Source organism: Chanos chanos, chromosome 9, assembly GCF_902362185.1.
Source record: "Chanos chanos chromosome 9, fChaCha1.1, whole genome shotgun sequence".
Taxonomy (NCBI): Eukaryota; Metazoa; Chordata; class Actinopteri; order Gonorynchiformes; family Chanidae; genus Chanos; species Chanos chanos.
The window spans coordinates 22,961,095-22,977,521 of NC_044503.1; the positions used below are offsets into that span (position 1 = coordinate 22,961,095).

The 16,427-nt window shown below is 39.1% G+C and overlaps 1 protein-coding gene across 1 annotated transcript in view; it reads right to left on the bottom strand.

Moving 5' to 3' along the window:
- Positions 1-7,769: 7,769 nt before the first annotated feature.
- Positions 7,770-16,427, bottom strand: part of nphs1 (NPHS1 adhesion molecule, nephrin) — a 78,790-nt gene continuing 70,132 nt past the window's right edge. The window contains exons 27-32 of the mRNA XM_030785305.1: positions 11,471-11,584; positions 10,877-10,922; positions 10,170-10,296; positions 9,810-9,888; positions 8,950-9,116; positions 7,770-7,886 (exon numbers count right to left, since the gene is read on the bottom strand). Of these exons, the coding sequence (XP_030641165.1) occupies positions 7,770-7,886; positions 8,950-9,116; positions 9,810-9,888; positions 10,170-10,296; positions 10,877-10,922; positions 11,471-11,584 (650 nt within the window). The remainder of the gene's footprint in view (positions 7,887-8,949; positions 9,117-9,809; positions 9,889-10,169; positions 10,297-10,876; positions 10,923-11,470; positions 11,585-16,427) is intronic.

Consider the following 16,427-nt stretch of genomic DNA (forward strand, 5'->3'; position numbering starts at 1 on the left):
GCTGTTGATCAAATTAAGGTGTCGTCACTACATACCAAGTCAACAATACCATCAGAACACACTTGACAGTTTCAGTATTCAGATGAATCTAGAATCTGATGAACATCTGAACTGATTTCAGGTGGTGCTGGATGGACTCTGATCACGCAGACATCTCATAGTATATTTCTCCACTGTTAATTTAGAAAAATCAAGTAGGATGACAGATTATACCACCAACAATCCCTCACAGTTCATGTTCACCTGATATAGGCCTTTTAGGAAGGCTCTGAACAAAAAAAACAAACAAGTTGACCGTTATTCTGGCAGTGAGGTTTACTTTCATGGCTGTGTGAAAATTGTTTTTTTCATATTAATTAATACGAAAATAAATGGAAAAACCCTCATATGCAATGCATCTAAAGCAAGTGCTTTTCTAATGTAGATACTATTCGCCTCTTAGTTCAGTAAAGTTCACGAATCGATTGAGTTTTTGATTTCTTTAAACCACGCCACATAACCATCAATCTTACAAGAAGAAATATCAAACATTTCTTCCTCCTGTCTGGGCATTAAGCATATTTGTAGTTGAGCGTGCTTGTTGAATGTTTTGTTGTCTTATATTTGGCTTCCTTTGTTTCTCTCTGTGTATGTAAACTGTGCCAGATTGGGTTAGGTGTTCAGCTATTGTGGTGCGAAAGAGAGGATGTGGTGGATCTCTCATTAAACCGAACATAAACCAGTGAACCCTAGTTCTCTCTGAGGTTCACCTTACAAAACGCTGAGTGTAGACCTTGAGCTAACTTTGTTATTGTTTATTGTGATGTTAAGACCTGTGCAAGCTTAGTCTACAGGAGATTTAGATAGATAGATAGATAGATAGATAGATAGATAGATAGATAGATAGATAGATAGATAGATCATTCATAGATTTATACACATTCATAATGGTTCTATAAGCATAATAAGTAGTGTTTTTATGGCTCAAGTTACATCTGCACTTAACTAGTCTTTCATGTATCACAGAAACCCAAAACCACTGACCAATAGCTTTCTCCTGCAGACTAAGCCTGCAGAAATGTTGATTAACATGCAATAGTGAATAGCAAGAAGGTCAGGAACAGGTTTTTAGATAGCCCTTTAATCACAAGGTGAAACTCAGAAATTCTAAGGCCCTTTACACAGGGCCAAGCACAAACACACACACACACACACACATATGCACGCTCGCACACATGCGTGCACGCACACACACACACACACACACACACACACACACAGACTCGCACACGCGTGCGCACACACACACACACACACACACACACACACACACACAAATGCATTGTTGACGTCCATTGTGTTCTGTTTCCTCTTGCTAACGGTTTTACTGCAGCAGTGCCTTGACAGATGGGGGATGACCACAAACACACATAAAGAATTTTCAGTTCACAGAACTGTTACCATCAGCAGCGCAGCTGGAATCACATGGGGTAATATTTGGTGCTAAAACCAGACAGGAACCCCTATGATTTCCTCATGTAATTTGTCGGGATATTCCCTAACAAAGCTCCTTGCCTGCATTCAGTCTCTCTCTCTCTCTCTCTCTCTCTCTCTCTCTCTCTCATTAGGGGATTCAATTTTGTGCAAGTGTGTTTGTGTCTGTGTGTGTATGTGTGTGTGTCTGTGTGTGTGTCTGTGTGTGTGTGTGTGTGTGTGTGTGTGTGTGTGTGTGTGTGTGTGTTCTCCAGGCATATCTTATTTTTTAAAAATAATTTTACGAGAGAAGCAAATTTCCCAAACTGCTATGACAGTTGCAGAGACTCAGCATTCTCAAAATGTATGATGTTAACCACTCACAAATGTGCCTTTTTGTTCCACAAGCAACATGACTTTCATCTTACAAATACTAAATCATATATTATGCCTGATATGTAAAGGATCTTGTTCATCCTGTTTTCACCCTTACGCAGGTTGTGTGAGAATCTTTATCGCAATATACATTCTTTGGTTTTTTGTGTGTTTTGTTTTGTTTTTTTGTTGTTGTTTATGTATGCAATTGTTTATTTATAATGTTTGCACCAATTATTTAAGAGCTGTAGTTTTTCAAGGCATCTGTAAGCTTTTTATTTTTCCCTTCCCACGCATCAAAATTTTCATCACTCTTGCATGTGGGGAAAAAAAGACAATGGCTTTCATGTCAACATGTTACATTTCATGACAGTACCTGAAAAGTTTAGTAGCTAATAGCATTTATTTATCCAAAGAAATGTTCCTAGTCAATACATAGAGCATGATATGGTTGATTGATCTCCTGTTTTGTATGCTGCTTCATACATACTTTAAATATTTGCTCAGTTCATTCAGAATTCAATATGTTTTTTAGTCTTTAACAGCTCACTTGTTAAGGAAAATATCAATTATCAAAGAAAACCATCCTATTCTAGTTGCAAGTTGACAGATTAAAGTATGATTTTCCTCTCCTCTCTCTCTCAACCACCTTTATTACACTTTGGTTACACAAGACACTTCCTGACCAATGTGAGGTGTGGGGACCATGTGTTCTCACCTATGACCACAAGAAAATCTCTCACAACCAACAGAGTAAACAATCATCAGTACCACGGACAGGGACAAGCTGTCAAAAATATCAACAGGAGCCCTTGAAAAAGAGCGGCCACTGTTTCCTGCTCTCAAGTGAGTAGGATGCTTTTTGCACTGCTCCTGCTTGACCTTTCCTTTTTTCTGTCATTTCCATTCTTCCTGGATTCTTTTATTTTCATTTTCTTGCATTTAGTTAACAGAGTTGGTGAAATTGGCAGATATTGACATTGAGTTTTAAAGTAAGACGAAAATAAGACAACTTTGCTGAAGCCAGTCGAGTCAATATGCAACAACTTGGCAGCAAATCACCTTGAAGCTGGAACAAAACAAAATGAGATCCAGCTGCTGTGGAAAGTGCTCTGAGCTACTACAGAGGATTACCATTTTGGAATCAAAGATTTTCCAATTGATCTTGTTGTTGGAATCAAAGATCTTGTTGTTGGAATCAAGGACCGATGCCTTTTCATCAAAGAGGGATGAGCAACCAGAAGCATCCCACAACGTGAGTACAGCGACAGTTCTCTCAGGAGTGCCTGAGAATGTGCCTGATAGGCTAACATTACTGCCAACAGAGTGGCTGAATGCATCAACCCAACAAAGCCTAATGGGAGTACTGACCGAGCAAGGTGCCAGACCCAAACACCAAAATGCTGTAAGGTCAGTTATTACCTCGACCCCGCTAAACTCAAATATAGCCAGACCTGTGAACCCCAGGCGTCATCACAGCAGTAATACCAGGCATGCAACATACAACAGTGCTTGCAGTCCAAGAGGAAACCCTCGGCACCCAAAGCTGCAGAATAGACTTGAATGCCTTGGAGATTTGGGAGAGGAATTTCGGAGGGAAGAGACTGAAAGTCGAAAGTTATCAAACCACAACACCAGAAAGGTAAGCGCAAACAAGAAGCAGCTCTTAACAAATGTTCAATGCACAACCCTAATTCTTGGTGACTCTGCTGTCAGACATGTAGATGGAGAAGGGATGATTATATGCTGCCTTCCAAAAGGGGCCCTCTGTGACACAAAAGACAGACTTTCAGAAATAGTGTCAAAACATAAAACTATCAAATGCATTATTGTGCATGTTGGTGCAAATGACATTTATAGGGAACATTATTACCTCCAAGAAGATTTTAAGGAACTTTTTTGTGTCCAGCCAGGAAAACAAAAAACTTTCCTGTGCTGGGAGTGGATCACTGATAAAAGTTTGCATTCCTAGCAAAGCTAATCATCTGCTCCAAACTCCATGGGATCTCAGCGGTCAAATGGAGATCGTGAGCACGACGAAACAGATAATGTTGGCATGCAGCGGCCATCATTATCACCTCCCAAGGCTGGGGACGGGCTATCTGACAAGGAGGGCCATGCTGAGGCACCAGTGTCTCAGGGAGAGCCATGCCAAGGCAGACACACTAACATCCCACCCCAATTTCCTTGACTCCTTGTCACCATCACCACCCCATTATCTGAAGTTCTCTGAAAGTATGGAGAGCTGGCTGTCAATTGGCAGGCTATCTTTTTCTAGCCCAAGTCAAGTCAAGTCAAACCCACCTCTCCCAAGGGTCCAGTACCCAAATCACTTGCTCCACCCCCACCTTCACTCTGCGTTTTCTCTCCCTCCCATGTCAAATCCACCTCTCTAGCCCCAGCAGCTTGTCCAACTATCACAGAGTAAAGGCCAATTTATACCTCTGCATTGAATCTTCGCCATAGGTACGACATAGGCTCTGCAAAGCTGCGTACCCTACGTCATAGCCTACGCCATAGTCTGACGTGCACCTCCCCAGAAATGTACCACAACAGCTGTGACTGGTCCACTTGGTAGCATCCCTCTCCTTCTGCCTCAATCGGTTCAATGGTCGTACACACTATCTCATCCGACATCGTCTCTCTTTTCTGCGTTGCAGTAATTTCAGTAAAAGTAATCATTGCTCAACATTTATTAGCTCCTACTCCAACATGATCCACTCAGTTTCAGTGGCGAACTGAGCACTCGTTATTTTGAGAGCTCCATTTGTTTGTCCTCCAAAGTTTAGAAACTTGTCCTTCTTTTGAACGCAAAACTTGTTTTACAGATATTGCTGTGCAAAGACTGAATTCCGACTTTTTATTTAACCGTACTCTCGCCATCGATTGTTACGCACGAAGAAAATCAACACAGTGGAATAGAAACCCCACCACAAACTAGCATTTTGGCACTGTAATTACAGAGCGACACAGACACACCGACGCACAAGTATAAATGCTCACAATGGCGTAGGCCACTCTCGTAGGCTACGGTGTAGCCTCTGCGTAGAACCCACGTAGAAGTATAAATCAGCTTTACGAAACTCCCCATGAGTTTCCATGCAGAAACGCTAAGTCTCACCCAGGTGTCTATTTATAAAAACTGCTGGTTCAAGCCACCAACAAACAGAAAGCACCATGGAAACGAAGTCCAACTGTTAAACTCCTGAAAAGAGAGCGTAGGAAGACTGAAAGAAAATGGCGTAAATACAAACTCCAGATCCACTATGAAATCGAGAAATCCATAATGCTTCGCACATATAATGCTGAAATATGCAAAGCAAGACAGTCCTTCTTCTCTGTCATCAGTAGAAATATATACAATACTTATGTGTTGTTTGCAACTGTTGAGATGTTCACTCACCCCCTTCACAGCTGGCATCTGAGCTTCTCTCTGTTAATAAGTTTGCGTCCTTTTTCTAAGGTAAAATTGATCAAATCAAGCAGAATATATCATCTCAATTACTAACAACTCGCAAAATCACTGAAAAAGTAGTTTTTAATCAACTAACTGCCTTCTTAAGATCAAATGGATATTGTGATGACTCTCAGTCAAGCTTCCATGCTAAAAATAGCACAGCTCTCATTATGTTTCTAAATGATATACACCTCAATACCGATTCAGGAAAAAATCAGTCCTAGTGTTATTGGATCTTAGTGCAGCCTTTGACATTGTCGAGCATAACATGTTACTACACAGACTGGAACATTGGATTTTCAGGTACTGTTATCAAGTGGCTCATATCATACTTACAAGACAGGAGCTTCTTTGTTGCCATTGGAAACCATACCTCAACACCAACATCCTTGACCTGTGGTGTCCCCCAGGGGTCGATCTTAGGGCCTTTATTATTCAATCTTTATATGCTCCCGCTTGGGCAAATCATTAAGGACAATAAGATTTCTTATTATAGCTATGCTGATGACACCCAAATTTACCTAGCCCTCTCACCTAGCCCACTTAACAATTTAGGTCCCCTAGAATCTCTTTGTCAATGCATTGACCAAGTTAACAGCTGGATGTCCCAAAACTTCCTTCAGCTGAATAAGGACAAAACTGAAATAATCTTATTTGGAGAACATGAGGAAAGACTCAGGATTGCTACTCATCTTGACACAAAAGGACTTACAGTGAAGGACACTGTTAAAAACCTTGGTGTCTTAATTGATTGCGATCTCAGTTTGAACAACCATGTGAAAGCAATAACTAAATCTCTCCAGTGGATCCAGTGGATCTGGAGAGAAATCTATTGGTAATATCTACTGTCAGAACTAAACATGGTGTAGCAGCTTTTAGCCCCTATGCTGCTCATCTTTCTAACCAACTTCATCAACATCAAAGGTGCTCCAATGGTAGCCAGTTTCAAATCTACACTTAAAACTCAACTGTTCTCAGATGCTTTTTGTTAACTGATCAAATGCACTCTACTTTTTTCCCTGTTTTTAATTCACTCTACCTTTTTTTTTAAATCTCTTATTTTCTGTTCTTTTATCTATTCATTTGTAAAGCACTTTGAATTACTAATGTGTATGAATTGTACTGTATAAATAAAATCACCTTGCCTTGATAGAAGGTTCCCCCATTACAGTGACAGTAAGAGTGACAGTACAGTTCATTTGGTTGCTTTACTTTTTAAATTCACAATCTTAACTTGAAGAAGACATGTGATCCAGTGACTTTCTTATTGTCATTGGCTGTTGTTATGGTCATTGGCTCATTTTGTTGTTGTATCTCATTTCAGAGTGGCATCTTCTCTCCTCACCCTGACTGTGCTTTGATTTGAAATTCAGGTTAATGTTGGAATGGGTTGAAATGTGACTGACACTGGGACAGAAGGACGCTTCATTTTAGCAGGAAGTTACTTTTTTAAATCTTGACAGCTAAATAAGTGATCTATTGCCCTTTGAAATTATTACAAAGAAGGTTAGGCCCACTGAGTGGAAAGTCAAAGATTTTGATGATTAAGATAAGACATCTACTGTTTATCTCCATGGAGATTGTTGTATTAAGACCACCTGCCTAATATGCTGTTGGTGCCGCCAAAACAGCACCAACCCACGAGGCATGGACTCTGCAAGATCCTTGAAGGTATCCTCTGGTTTCTGGGTGTTGCCCTGGCCTCCGAATTCTCCAGATTTCAGTCCGACTGAACATCTGTGGGATGCGCTGGACCGACAAGTCCGATTCACAGCGGCTCTACCTCGCAACTTAGAGGACTTGAAAGATATTTTATATATGGTTATAAATGATCTGCAAGAAGACTGCCTTCCTTTAGACCACTTCATTACAATAAATGGTAAAAGCTGGAGCTAATTCTGGTAACTATACATAAATCAGAATTCCAGAAGTTGGTGATTTGCTACTGTCCTGTCATGAAGTTCATGAAGGCAAACCGGAGGCATGTGCTAGCCAAGGTCTTTATTTCAACAGACTGAAGAATAAAAAGGCTACAGACAATAGACAAATATCATGACCAAGAACAGGAGTGAAGCATGGTAAACATGACAGGTAATATACAAACCTAAGTAGAGAGTTGCAAATAGACAAGGACCAGGTTTGGTAAACTCAAGCTGATAACTAGACTTCACAAAGACACTGTGAAAACACAGGGGTTATATATATGCACAGAAGCAAACAAGGGGAATGAACAGAAACCAGGTGTAACAAATGATGGAATAATTGACTGATTAGTTCAGTGAAACAGAACAGAACTTGACCAATAAGATGGGTAATGAGGACAGAGGCGTGGCAATTCCACTGAACAACCAGCCATCGAGCACAGGAATAGGGACTCATCTAATGTGAAAATGAAGAGCAAAAACAAAGATATGTGTGGCAGGGGGGGCCCCTGAGGAGCAGATTGAGATTGACAGCTAGTGATATGAACCAGGTTAACTACCATCTAAACCAGCTCTCCCCTGAGTTCGAAAGGCAGCATTGAATCCCGTCTGCGTTGGTAAACCATGGAATCATAAATCCCAAACGGTGGATCCAGCTGTGTCCCATCTTGGCTCCTCCCCTAGAAGGAAAAAAATGAGAAAACTGGCCATTAATCATAACAACACAATATATTAGCCCTTGTCCAATATGTATCTTCCTCCGCATCTTTTGAAAACATTGCATCTTCAGAGAGAGATCCAAAGTTTAGGGGAAGCCTCAGCATGATTTCAGCCAGACTGATGAATGAATATGACTTATTATGTTGGAGAATCTCTGTATGTCAGTGGCCCAGCACAGAGTGACATTCTCTGAGTTCTCTGGGCTTAAATACTGTGCTCAAGGGCATGTATGCAGTGTCATTCAATAGTACAGGGCCAGTTTTTACAACCGCATCAGCAATGAAGCTAATAACTATCTGACTGCTGCTGGTTGTTTTTACTTTCCACCATGGGCTAATGATGCCTGAATTTTTGTCCCTCATTCTTGTGCTGATGTAATTGGTGTAGTTTGTTAGACAGTCAAAAGCCAGAGAGTATCAGTATTTAACTTGCTAGGCAAAGAACAACACCACAGTTTAATGATAACAACTGATGTATGTAAAATGTAAGTCATAAAAGTTCATTGAAATTTGTAGCTATGTTACAGATCCAACAATACTTCCAATATGTGGAAATATCAGCATGTTGAATGAAAGATTTCATTCTCTGCAATTTTCTCAACGCAGAAAGAGTCTGCATGCTATTCTTTGCAACAGAGAAATCCTTGTTTCTCCATTATCCAAGTTAAATTCATTAATATGTGTAAAATATGCAGAGCTAACCATAGTTCATGATGTATCTTAGTTTTACAGAGTTGAACAACAAGGATCAACTTGAAATCTTTAAATTCAAAATTATAAGAAGAAAAATATTAACATTGGTTCAGTATGTCTGACTTGTTATTAATGATATTATAGCATATCATTATAGGACATTTAATGATATTACAGTAATAACGCACATAGATGTCATATGGAATTTAAGTGACATGCTGATGGGGTTGTGTGGATCAAAGGGGGATGCTTGGCCTATAAATTTTGGGAAAATTAAGCATTTGACCACAAGAGTGATACAGAGTACTAATGCACAGTAAATACACTTTACCCCAAAGTAGGTGGGCGGAGGTGCTGTCCCTTGTCGCGGCTCAGGGAAAGCAGGCAGAGGACGCAAGAGGGGAGGTGGGACGGGTGGCCCCTGTAGATTTTGGTAATCCCGCCAATATCTCACTTCTTCATAATCATGACTCATCAGGTCTGTGCCACGTCTGGGATCTAGAAAGGGGGCAATTTAGAAATTTGGTTTCAGTGTCACACAAGCCCACAGATGTTTTCCTTATACTTTATACTTTTATTCTGTTTTCTTACATTATGTGATTTTAAGGGAACAGCACTTGTTTCACAGTGGTGAATTAATTACTTAGGGTTATCAATATCTACAATAGTCAGGGGTGCTAAGTAACAAAGTAAGGGTATTTCATTACCACACTTGAGTTAACTGCTGTTACCTATTTCATTTTGCATAGTGAATCATAGGCCGCTTATTTTGTTTTTTGATTTTTTTTTAATTTCTTTTTGTTTTATCATGTGATAGCTGATTGAAGGCTAGTTTAGGCATTGCTGTGTAGGACCTAACTGATGTGGATGTACACAAACAGTTGCCAGATCATGTGTGTTTGTGTGCCTAGCTCATGAGCCTAGCTGTAGTACTTGCCCTGGCATGCACTTATTCATCATTGGTTTACTATGTGTAAAGACAGGCCTTGAAACCTTGCAAAAGAACAGCTCAAACATCAATAAATCAATAAATCACTTATAACAACCGTGGGAGCAATTCTAAACAGCGAGTGCAGTTCTAATTTTCAAGTTGTTGCTGTGCAGTTGTATATTGTAGGAACATATAAGCCAACCCTGAAATAAGAACGACATAATTAGTGTGTTAGTATGTTTAAAGGTAATTACATTTACTGTGGTCTTCAGGAGTCTCTGAGAGTGGATAAAGAGTGGGCTGATAATCTTCTGTAGGGTAGTAGTAATGAGTGCTCTCCTAGCAAGAAGAAAAAACTTGTTTACCACTGTTCAAATAGGTGCACAATCCCAGATATTATAACATAACAAAAAAAAAACCCCACTAATATCTGACTCAGTCATGGCAATAAAAAGTGTAGTTATACGATACTGGTGATTCTTTTCCCCTGTGCTCTACTTTGTTACCAATATCTTTTAATCTTTTTTTTTTAATTTTACATTTCCTCTTGCTCAGTTCTCTTACTTCCGCTGTCTATCTGTTCCTTCCTCTCTATCTGTCTGTCTTTTTCCCTCTCTCACCTCTCCGTAGGTCTCGTAAGTGCTGCTCTCTGGTTCAGAAGAGCCACTGTCAATGAGTAGAGTGCGCTGGGCTGCGGTGTTGATCTGCTCTCCGCTGTCGTAGCGAGTGGAGCTACTCCCTGATGATCTGTAAGATGGGTCAGAGTGACATGTAAGGGTTAGTGCACTGGGGGCAAGTTCGTTATTAGAAAATAACTGCTTGACAGTGTGATGGGCAGACTGTGATCCATCTGGTGTCAAACATGTAGTGAAGAGGTGAAATGGACAAATGCAAAAGGCTTTACTGTAGACATTGTCACCATACATTATGGGGCAGCACTGGTCAGGAACCCTGTGGCCCATAAAGTGAGCAGATGATTGGCTTAGGGTTTTGGATCTTTGCTTAGTAGCATATTACAGATAAGAGTGTGTGTGTGTGTGTGTGTGTGTGTGTGTGTGTGCGCACACGCGTGCGTGTATTAGTACTAATTCTAAAATGCTTTGTTTCAGCCAAAATGTGATTTAACAGCTGGCTTCAGCTGGATAGTCACGTCACACCTTAACATTTGTGGGCCACCACACAAATATGTTGTGCTATTTATGGTGTGTATTTCTCCCTAATTTGGTTTTGTTTCTTTGAGGGGTTTTTTCTGTGTGAGCTAATGGTAAGTGAAAGTCTACTGTTCTACTTACAGCGACACTGAGTCAGACTAAAGTGACATACTCACCCCTCCAGCTCACTCTTCTTTCCCTCTGACACACTGCCCTTACTCCCTGAAGAGCAAAAAAGAAAGTAGTGAGGGAGTGAGGAGAAGATTCATGGAAAAAGAAAGTGAGGTATTGTTAAAGAAAACTAAAATGAGTAAGCACAGTAAGCACATAGAGAGAGAGCCAGAGAGAGAGAGAGAGAGAGAGAGAATCTCTGTATAATATACAATGTAAATAATTACCTGTGGAAGACATAAATTTTTTAATGAATTATAACATTCCATTCATTTTAAAATATGAAGAAATGACGGAAACAGAAAGACAGAAAATGAGAGAGGGAGAGAGAGAGAGAAAGATCTGACAATTTAAGGGAAGGAGGATGGAGAAGAAATAGATGGAGAGCAGAGAGAGTGATGACAGACAACAGGAGAGATGGCTTGGACAGATCCATGGAGGGAGGGAGAGGAGAAAGGGAGTAAGAGGTGAGACAGATGGGACGAATAACAATCACGTTAGACATATGATCTTCTCACTGGAACGCTACACTACTACCTGACAGGAATTCAGAGACGAGACAAACTCTCTTGACAGAGATAACATGCACTGTCAATTACCTTTAAATCCACGCTCCTTTGTTCTCCTTGAATATAGAAAGCAGCCGACCGCATTTGAAAGAATTAGCACTCCGCCAACCACCACAATCACCACGTACACTCGAACGCCAGATCCTGCTTTTCAATCAAGACGTGAGATATCCGCATCAAAGAAAAAGAAAAGCTGACAGTAATCATAAATTTTAGTGTGAACACATGGAAACTCATGGAGTTTCTAATCAAGAATTTAACAAAGAATAGCATCCAGATAATAAACGTTTAGAAAAAAATGTCATGAACATTTCAAAATGACAATGTTGACACAAACTAGCGGTGACACTAATGAAATACCCACAATTCTTTGTCATAAGAATGAAACACTTGGTTTAGTAACCACCGTATATTATTTAAGTGATCTTTTATGTGTGTGTATGTGTGTGTGTGTATACCGTGAAACTCTTATCAAGAACCTTTATTTTGGAAACAATGCTTTCCTTTAACCTCTCAGTTTTTTTGCATTTTATATCTTGTGTTCAAAGTTTAAAATTACGAACATTTTAATTTTGCATGAATACATGCCTACATATGTCACATCAACTAATCTGTAATCTGTGTGATTTAAAGTTATGGATTCGGAGCAGCTGAGAGCTGCCTCAAGACACAGTGATAATTAAACATTAAAAAATGGACTAAATTGCTTCAGTGTGTCTGGTTCATTTGAATACTAGATGCTGTTCTTTTGGTGAATGCCATGCCAGGAATGAGATATCTCATTAATAAAACCCTATGTGTTTTATGAGTGTTGTCAAGTCAGCAGCATGTTGTACCAAAAAGCCTGAAAGTGAGAATGTATAGACCAATATACTACTTTCCCCAAAGTGCACTGTTCAGTTAATGCAGATATCACAGCAAAAAAGGTGACAAAAATCTAATAGTGATGCTAACCATCATCCTGATTAACCAAAAAGAATAAGCCAAAAATGTGTGTTTGGTCAGATATTTTTCTTCCCAACCTGTGGTATGAATACACCTAGAAGAATGACAAGAAGTTGCTACAATTAGCCATGAAGAGCTTTAAAGTTATATAAACCAGAGATGTTGAACAGGGGGTCCGTGACCCCTAGGGGGTCCTCAGAGTTACTGCAGGCAGTCTGTCAAATTATTTGATCCCAAACATTTTTTTTCTTCCAAAAATTAAAATATGACCAAAAATACACACTAACATAAATACAACCTATAACAAGCGAAGATAAATCTTCATATTCATTAAAAAAAATTACAACATTGAAGATACCTATGAATCCTCGTGCAATAACGTGATCTCCCTGAGAGCCGAGCACCAACTAGCTATCCTATGCTAAACCACTCCATATATATAATTTCTGTTTTGTTTTTTTATCTTCCACTTATTCAGTTCACTTCTGTACAAGTAATATAAGCAAGAATTGTGCATTCTTGATTTTCCTAATAAAAAAGAATAACAAAAAAATATGTTCTATAAATATATGAATCTGTCAATAATTATTATTTTCATGGCATAGCACTGTATACACCATTACAAAGTGCTTTTATACACAGCACACATTACTGTTGGCCTGGTTTAATAAGCAACACAATTTTATACGATACGTAATAAGGGGTCCCTCTGCTGTGTCTCCATCAGCCGAGGGGTCCTTGACCTGAAAAAAGTTGAAGACCTCTGTTCTAAACCTCTAAGCCATGAAAGCAAATTTGACTAATATGCTAGTTCTTATTTTATCACTGCCTTTTATGACACTTATTCAAACAAAAGGTAACTAGACTAAATCAAAGGATAATGTACTAGGAGTCAGCTATTATTGAAAAAAAAAGTGCACAACATGGTTTACCTTTTAAAAAAGGCAGCCATTTTCCAATAACTGACTTGTCCAATAACACACATTATCTAACTTTTACCACTGCTAACCTGCCAAAGTAATTCATACACTGTTAGTTTGATGCTTGGGCACAATTCTTTTTTCATTAAACACATCACTGGGGAAAAATACTAACGGCAACAAGACACAGAGCTGGCCTATCTGCGATTGATTTATTTTTGAGTAAGTAGTACATCATTGACACATTTCCACCTATTTGTCACAATTTGGAAATGCTGGAATGTCTTTTGAAACACAGATGACCTTATCTAGCAATGATTTAAAATATCTGAAAATGTCAATGTGCAGACAACGCTGGACCGGCTGGCTTCTGTCTGTGGTGAAAAGTGGGGAAAACTGAAATACTTCCATGAATAAGCCAAAAAAATCTACAGTATATCAAGGTCTCACGGCATGTGCATTGATATTTGTAGATATTTTAAATCATTGCCAGGTTGATGAGGTAAGATCTGGGGAAATGGAAATGGAAATGGAGCTGAGAGAAATATCACAAAAGAAAGGAACAAAAATGAATGTCACTAAAAAAACATTAACGTCCAAGACCAGCGGCTGAGATGTGGAGACTGGGGAGTAATGGCAAATAGAGGACAACACAGTCACTTTGGCCCTAAGATGAAATGACATTGATCATGAACAAATGTGTAACTTCTGTCACTTTCTGTGGCAGTGAAGAGAAATTTTAAACCAATTTATGAGTTAAAGTTAGAGGACGACAGATTTTGCCTGTTTTCATTAGAAGCATAACGAAATGTATAACTGATGAGTGAACTCACAAATCTTTCTTTTGTTTTCTTTTCTTTTCTTTTCTTTTCTCTCTTCCAGTCCAAAAACAAACTGCAAGACTCTGAGGCGTTTTTTCTTCTTCGCCTGTCCACTTAGTGAACATAATAAAAATCACATATTATTTATCTGTCAGTTTCCTAGCAACACATTTTTTTATGTGCTCTTCACAGCTGGAGCATAGAAAACCCACTGCTAAAACACACTAAGTCCTTATACCTACATTGCCTGGTGGGAGTGTTTATATCTCTGCTTACTATGAACTCTAACAGGGGCAAAAGGCTAACATGAGTTAAATGCATTCTAAATAAAGAAGTCCACAAATATGTAAACCTGGATGAAAAAGAAAACACGGCTAAATATGAAAACAAATCAGTTAATGAGGAGCAACAAGTTGTGACAGAACAAGAGACAAATACGAGGGTACAAATGGTTTTAAGACTCTACACATTAAAATAACTGGCTTGCTAGTGACAAGGCAAGAGTTACAAACAGGTCAACAGAGTTACCTGAGGATACAGTTCAAGGTTTAGTGCCTTCTCCCAGACCCCCAGATAGAACTGGCAAATGTGAGTGAGCCTCAGCTGTTGGCATGGGAACCATGTTTATCAAGTCCCTCCTCATAATTTGGTTATCAGCGCAACTTTTCTGATATGTTTTTTTTTTTTTTTGGTACATTTTCATGAGTGGTAAGTTTAACATTGAAAGTTTAATATTTTGTAAAGACCAATAATAAAATATGCCGCTTCTTCCGTCCTTCTGTAGCAATGAATACTAACTGCATCTATCGAATCACATGCCTCTCAGAAAACCCTCAAGTGGAGGTAATAGGTCCCTCTTTCTTTCGTTCACTCTTTCTTTCCATCTTTCTTTCTGTCTCTCAATCTGTCTCTTAAACACCACATTTAATAGTAGATCAATGTTGGTTTGAATATGTTTCAGGTCATTGCAAAAAATGACTATTTTTTGTGAAACATAGACACCCCCCCCTCCTAAAAATCCAAAAATTCAAATCCCCTTCCCCCATTTTTATGCACTGTATACTGAAAAAGTCCACCATGTGTTCACTGTGCAACTTTTTTTTTTGGCCAGTGCTTAGCTTAGAACAATTTTCCTCTGTGGATGTGTGTCATTTTTTTTTTTATTAAATTAGAGTAGTGTGTATGGATTTCTGACACATTTCATTAAGAAACTGTCAGTACTGGGGCTGTGTATCTGCTAGAGAGAAAGAATACATTATCGATCTGGGGTGTGGGGTAGCTAAGAGGTTATTCTGCAAAAGCTTGATTAGCTGGAGTAAAAACACTAATATTCCTCAGCTGTTCTCCTACTGGATAGTTTTGTTTTGGGAACGACTGAGGAATCCCACACTGTGAAACACTTCCTGCATTAATTTTCTTACACAGAGGATGTCATTCATTTCAGTTCAGTTTCTGACTTTTCAGTTACCTTTCAGATAAAAAAAAAAAACATTTATAAAAACTGTGGGCTGACAAAATGTGTAACATAATAATTCAGGTATTTTTGCGAAGCTTATGACCGTCTGGACCCAATGGATAAAGTAAACTTGTTTTTTGTTGTTGTTCTTAACGGTACAATATAATCTCTAAACTTGTCAAGTTGGACAACCTGAAGTGTGTCTAAAAGCCCCTTCAATTGTTGTCTTTAAAATGAATTAGGTAAGAAACTAAGAGAGTACAAAGAAGTGCACAATCAATATGACTTGGACAGCTGATGCTCCTATTCAGTAAACAGCAGTAGATTGCTTTTAACTGAATGAGCCACTAATGGGGAGAATATACTGGCACCTCTTGCGGTGGAGTCTCCATCTTCTGGTGGTGGCAGAAATTCTGATGGATCCAAGTCTATTAAGAATAAAAGAGAAGCCAACGTTCAGTACAGCTACATAAAAGCAAACATATTACATCAACAAAACAAGTTAGTCTGACAAGAAATGACTCCGATGACTTCATCTGCTCCTAACCAGTTGTACATGGAGTAACAGTTTACTTGTGCAACGTACAGGGTGATGTTGTGCAACAGAGATGAAGTGTAGAGTTATATCAATACAAAATATTTCACTGTTTAATGCTAGACATGCATGTTGATGGCACATCTTATTGGCCTGTAGTTGCTGTTTTGTTTACTCAGCTATGCTGAAATCCTGTGAACACATTAAACAAAGTGCTGGAACAAGCCCCTGGAACATTCCAGAATGCTACATTTTTAAGTGTCAGAGAGGAAATGATGTGGTCTGCAGAGTTGCCATGTTGTACCATATT